The 6,557-nt window shown below is 44.6% G+C and overlaps 1 protein-coding gene across 3 annotated transcripts in view; it reads right to left on the bottom strand.

Moving 5' to 3' along the window:
• Positions 1-2,181: 2,181 nt before the first annotated feature.
• Positions 2,182-6,557, bottom strand: part of LOC120795184 (protein jagged-2-like) — a 104,065-nt gene continuing 99,689 nt past the window's right edge. For all 3 annotated transcript variants that reach the window (XM_040136827.1, XM_040136828.1, XM_040136829.1), the window contains one exon: positions 2,182-6,044. In XM_040136827.1, coding sequence (XP_039992761.1) covers positions 5,530-6,044 — 515 coding nt within the window. In that variant the 3' untranslated portion in view covers positions 2,182-5,529. The remainder of the gene's footprint in view (positions 6,045-6,557) is intronic.

Genomic DNA, 6,557 nt, shown 5'->3' with positions numbered 1-6,557 from the left:
TATGTGATGAGGTTGTATTTTTCTTTGCATCTTTTCGTGGTTTAGGTTGTGAGAAAACTGCAGGTGGATTCCAAATGCTCAATACGTTGTTTTCATTGTTTTGAGAGTTTTAGCTCCACTTGCATTGTCTTGCCTGCACACTGCTGCTTTACGTCTAACCAGGAGAAGGTTCCGTTTGTGCCGTTCAATTGCATCTGTGGTTTAACATAATAAGGTTTAATTTTACCCAAAGATCTGAATTTTCTATAAAGCCATAAACCATTTGTCTGGTATTATAACACAATTGTCAAATTAGGAAAATATTAGCCAATCCGTGAATAAATATCCATAAATATCCATTTAGTAGCTGTTGTGGACTTCCATAATATCACACGATCTTCATCAGCCGATGGAGTTCGCCAGATGTCATGAAACTGCAGATGCCCCAACATGGATGTGAAGCACATAAAAGCGCTCATCAAAACACAGACGGTTGAGAGGCTACAATTCCGTGACAACTGGACTTCGTCTGCCGAAGAAGTTCACGTGATCCGATCAAAAACCCCCGAACAGCCACTGAACGTACCTTGTGGTGACATTGTTTTTGACAACGGCCGCCTCAAAGAGCGAGTATGAACTTTGCAGCTCAAACGTTGAAGTTATTTATTTATCTCGCGTGGGTCTTTTTCGCCGTGATGCTCGGCACCTCACGCTCTGTGGCGCCGAAACGTGACGTCTAACATGCAGCATGGGAAAAGTAGTAACCTGTGTTCTGTGGACCAGCGGCCTTCCCTATAGCCAGCTCCGGTAGGAATCCCGTGGGAACAATGCCACCGCTGGCCCTTCCTCCTCTTACTACGCCATCATCTCGCCTTCTCCTTCGATGTGCCTCTCTCCAAGTAGGTCAGCGAGCGAGCCCCGAGCCCATGCATGTGACCCGAGCGCCGCGCCATCCAGGATTCCAGACACGTTTCCCATTCTTCCCAAAACAACTGCCGGGTTAATGAGCCACACAGCACGGCACATAACGTCCCACCAAGCATTATGGATATCCAGCGCAGCTGCTGCTGGAAGGCTTCCATGCAGAGCGTGCTGACGTTAATCATTTCCCACACCGTCATTACAGCGGCAGATGGAGGCACGCGAAGGACTCACTTCGTTGGCCTGGCACTAAATGAGGCGGGAGGCAGAGAGGCGGCTGATTGGCTACTCGGAGACTCTACGGATTATTAAGACTGAACTTTGAAACGGAGTGGATGTCAAGCCAAAAACAAAGACAGGATTTATAACATTTCCAAAACATATGTATACAATTTATGTCTATATTTAAATGTCTAAAATGTTTTTAAAAAACCCAACAAACTCTAATGTGTAATCCCTTCATCATTTTAAAAGATTAGATATGACAGGAAAATAAAAGGGAGGCTACCTCATGAAACTAACAAAGCCTCAAACAAAGTTAATAGTAATTAACTAGCTGCCACAGTTACAATCGTCGTTTCAGCAGGTAAAACTGACAGTCGCGGCTTTTGTCTACTTCTGTCTGAAATCATGTCCGGCTCTGCCTCCCAGGCCATGCTTTCTTTGTTCTGTTCAGTTCTGTTGCACTCCCCGGTTCACTTCTTGCCTCCTCCCCTCTTCCCTCTCGTTTCAGATCCCCACGTCCTGCCCTCATTGATTTGTCGAGCCTTTGCTCCCTTCCCTCAACGCCACTTCGCCCCGGTTTCTCGGCGACAAGCGCTCCAGCCCTTTTCCTATCGGAAGTATTCCCCCTGCGGCTCTTTTTCTAGCTCTTGGACCTCGCCCCAGCCTAGCCCTCCGGTTTTGTCCACTCGTTCCCCAAACCATTCTTCTCAGGAAAAACCTTGATATTTTTGGAACCCCTTTTTGTGTCTGAGTCGTGCGTTTGAGTCCCTGCCTTGCGGTTTCAGTTGTGACAGATACGTCGTTTCAAAATTAGCGCGAATTTCAAGCAATAAACCTGCCATCACTAAAAAAACTGCATACTTGAAGTTGTAGAGTGGGAGGTTTTCGACCGACGTAGCAACAGTAACTAAGGGGGTGGCGGGGTTTAGTGATGGGTCGGCTATGAGGACAATAGCAACGGGAAATAAGAAACCTTTAAATACAATATTTTAACATCACAAAAGACTGAAGAAAGTAAACTTTGGTATAAAATACTTTAATAAATAATAGGATTGTTCTAAGAACAAACAAAAAAAAAAAATTCCACTAACAAACCAAGACTTTTACCAGATTTTGTACAAAATAATTACAATGTTCTGCACATTCAGCCCCTTTTCTGGGGCTAACACAATTTAAAATTTACTGACAGAATATGAATTTGGATTTTCCATGATTTGCATCAGCATTATAAACTAAAGCACAAAATATTGAAAACATAATGTTCATCCACAGATAGCGACAGTATCTGAATTTTTTTTTTTTCCACTACCGCTGTGGAGGTAACGCTAAATGTTTCTCTCTTCCTGTGTGTTCTTAGTGCAGAAACAGACTCTTTACAAACACTGGACAACAACCACAACAGGCAGCAACATCAACAACAATACAACTTGTTCCCTTCATTAGACCAGAATACATACACAAGGAGAGGCGGGGCTAAAACAGGGTTTAAAAAACAAATCGACAAAAAAAAAATTAGGATACAAACTCATCCACCGCGAGTAGATTCCCATTCAAGCCACACACCCTTTGTCTACGATGGGGATTCCGCGTCTTGCTAAAGGGCACTTCGGCAGGGGTGGCCGATCGCCATCAAAGTGCCTCGGGCAGCGCAGGCACCCTGCTGGGCTGCGTGGCATCGCTGCTGCCAGCGAACTGTAAATCAGTGAATTCATGACCGAAGTTCGAGGAGGCTGACGAGAGGCTGGCAGCGGTGCCTCTGAGTTGTTTGGACCCTGTGACCTGTAAGCGTGTACTGGAAAAAGCAATCGGATGCGTCAGTGCTGGTTCGAGACCTGCCTCTCCACACCAGCACGAGGCAAATGTCCTCTGTGCCATTTGGAGTCCCTAATTGGGGCAAAAAAAAAACAAAACCCACTGGACGTCCTAACTTAACTGAAATTTCACAAAACGGGAAGGAATAGAAGGATGTTTTGTATTGACATCAAATGTACCATTTAAATCCCGACATTTGTGTCTGTCCTTGGGTGGGTTTTGAGTATAACATACACGGGCGAAACGAAAAGCGTTGCCGCCGAGCGTGTGCCGCTTTTCTCCTGAACATTCCACAATGCCTCACCTCCGCTTCAGACATTACAGACAGCTAATTTACCATGACGTGCCAATATATATCTGCCAGAGGGAATGTAAACTGTTGATGGTTAAGTGTAAGAAACGTCAATACATGACTGTACAAAGTAGCGAGTGTTTGTAACGAGGGAGTGAATGAGGGAGCTCTGTCGGACGCAGCTTAAGTCCTTTAAAAAAAAAGGGGGGGGGGCGTGCACTGTGGATCGATGAGGAGACAGCAGCAGTCACGGACAGTTCAGGCATGGGCTAAAATATACAGCTACTGGCTCACGTCTCTAGACTTTTGGGATGAAGACTTTCACAAAACATCTTGCACAAAAAGGAAACCGAAAATGTCCCCGCGGGAGGCCCTGCTGCCAGGTTGGCCAGGGATTCCAGCCTGTGGGCCGACACTCCGCTGCTGTTGAACAGGACGCTAACGGGGTGTTCTTAATATTTACATGCATACATGCAGCCTGCGGGATGTGTAAGACAAATATGGAAAAAGTATATCAGTATGGAAAAAGCGGAGAAGAGCCACAGTATTTCCCAAAGAATTGTCAGTGGGCTGAGCTACAACATAATTTAGAACCTGTGGCTAAAAACAAACAAACAAACAAACAAAAACAAACGTTCAGATCAGTGACAATTAGATTTGCATTTCGGAGAGTTGGCCCGCACGATTTGAATTTGTGTGTTTAGCAGGGCTCTTGAAACATATTTTGCACTCTGGGAATTAATAAATATTAAATGCTTTTAAAAGCGTGATCTTTGCAAGTCCCATAAGCCCGGGACTTTTACGTAGGTGTAGAGGAGCCTTTTAAAATAATTTGAACTCTCAGATATCTAAAACTGAAATAGCTGCTATAGAAAAGTGAATCTTGCGGGTGGGGTGGCATCTAAAGTCCCTCCAACGCAGTTTCACTCTGGAAGTCTCCGATGAAACGAACAACGAAATGAACAGGACTGTTGCAGCACTGACTACTGGGCTGCATGAGATCTGAGTCGCTGCTGCTCAGACCCCAACGGCCTCTCTCGATGATCGACGGACCTAACAAACAGCCCTCCGGTCTCCGTATTTGTCTTCTTAACAGCTGTAACAAAAATAATCACAACACATCAAGACAAACAATCACGATCTGTTTTCTTTTCAAACCAAAGCTCACGACTCGGTGAGCCCCTGGACACAGTCTGAAGATTTGTATAAAACCTGTCATAGTGTCAACAGACACTAATAAACGGAATGACATCATTAAAAAACAAAAAACAAAACAAAAAAAAAACACAAAACAATCTTATTCTTTAGAATAACTATGATACAAAGCATCACTTAAGTTACTAAACTCAAATATACACAGCCATTTGTTCATATTTACATATTTACATCACAAAGAAAATAACCTTTACTGTGGTATGAAGGGTTGTTAGTAGGACATCTTTCCCTTTGTATGTATTCAATATCTGCATAAAATCTATAGGAGGAGAGAAAGGAGAAAAAGTAAGGGCTGAAGGCACTTTCCTACCAAAGCAAATACTGAAAAATCCTCACGTGGACTCGCAGGAAGCAGAGACACGTATTTTGAAAGGGTAAATGCAAGAACCTTTTAGCCTTAACGCAAAATGGAAAAGATGTTTATGAATGTAAACAAAAACTTCTCATGCCAGGTATCATACAGTTGATTCTCCATGCCAGCTTTCAAAGAACTTAAATGTATATAAAACCTTTTTTTTTTTTTTTTTTTTTTTCCATTTTAGTATTTTTTTTTTTAAATAAAAAGACAGGACATCGAGACAGTGTAGAAAAGGCCCGCAGGTTTGGGCTAAGGCAGACAGGACCCTAACGCACCAAACAGTGGGAGCGACACTAGCAGCTGCCGGCCAGCGTCGTTCAGTTAAATCTCCAAGGTTCCAAAGACAGAAAGGTGAGCGTTAGTCCTCGTGAAGCGAAACAGAAACAGTCTGTAAACAGAAGAAATTGAAAAAAAATCAGGAACGGTGAAAAGAAAATTCTTCTTGATTCCAACAGTGTGACAATTAAAGTGAAATCCAGAAATCCAGAAGCTGTGATGTTTATTTTTTTTGCTTGTTTTTCTGTATTTTTTTTTTTGTGGGTTTTTGGTAAAATACGCCTCCGTGCTGCAGACGGCCAAGTTAAATAAGGTGTAACAAACAAAAATAAAAAAGTTAAGCATTTGTGATCTTCACTTTTGGTGCTTTTAAGAGTTGAAAAGTCAGTGACACTGAAGACATCGCAGTTTCTTTCTTTGATTCAGGAAGGTCCCTCCTCCTCTAATGTGTTCACACGTAATGGTCTTTAATGTCCTCGCTGAGCTTGGCGGCATTCAGGTTTTTACACCGGTTGTCCTTGGGGCTGTACGCCGTCCGGTGTGGCGCCTTCACTGGACCGCTGTGCGTCGTGCAGATGACCCCTCCCTTTCCCGCCATCCCCCTGTCCTGCGCCCCTGCCATGGCGCACTTTTGAGGTGGACACTTGTCCCCTATGCCCAGCGCCCTCTCCTCGTCCTCCTCCTGCTGCTCCCCCTCCTGCTCCCCTTCCTCCTCTCCCTCGGCCCCGTCGCACGTCCTGTCGGAGGGGCCCATCAGTTTCTTGCATTCGTACTGAATGTCTTTGTCCCGGTTGTCCTTGAGGGCGTTGCTCCGCAGTGGCTCCAGCTTGTTGTTGACCGTCCTGTCCTCAGATCGGGCTGCTCTCTCGCGCTCTTTCTTCCTCTTGCGGGTCCACCAAATGCAAACAACGATGCAGAAGATCCACAGGATGCTGAAGACGACACACAGCACCGGGACCAGGTAACCTGTAGGGGAGAAAGTCGGAGGAGATAGTTTCTCAGTAAGGTATTAAGTAGTGGCTTAATACTCCGTGTTAGCTTGAACACGCCCCATTCACATATCCAAAAATGTACTCACATCCGCCAGAGGCTCTCAAATTTCTAGAATAAAGAGCTACTCAAGTTTTCTAGAGGACGGAAGAGCTAGAACTGAATGGTTCAATTTTCTCTGGGAAAAACTGCCAGAAAAGTGATAATAAGAGACATATCACTTACAAACTAAGGAGGAGGAGTTAGGATTTAACAGAGAAGTGCTCATTTGCTGCCTCATTGAGAGTTGGATCGGTTTCGTCTCTTAGCTTAGTTCAGCACAGACGCGTTGTAATCTGTTAGCCAGCGAGCAAGTAATGAACACATGCAAGCGGCAGCAGGGCTTCGTTCGAAACTGAGAGTGCAGCAGCTTCACTTCAAGGATATGACTTCAGGGGTGCGGCACGCTCTCACCAAATCAAGCCATGTTGGTGAGACCATCAGTTCAAT

The sequence above is a fragment of the Xiphias gladius genome, chromosome 10 (genome assembly GCF_016859285.1).
Source record: "Xiphias gladius isolate SHS-SW01 ecotype Sanya breed wild chromosome 10, ASM1685928v1, whole genome shotgun sequence".
Taxonomy (NCBI): Eukaryota; Metazoa; Chordata; class Actinopteri; order Istiophoriformes; family Xiphiidae; genus Xiphias; species Xiphias gladius.
This window is presented reverse-complemented; position numbering and strand designations above follow the sequence as displayed.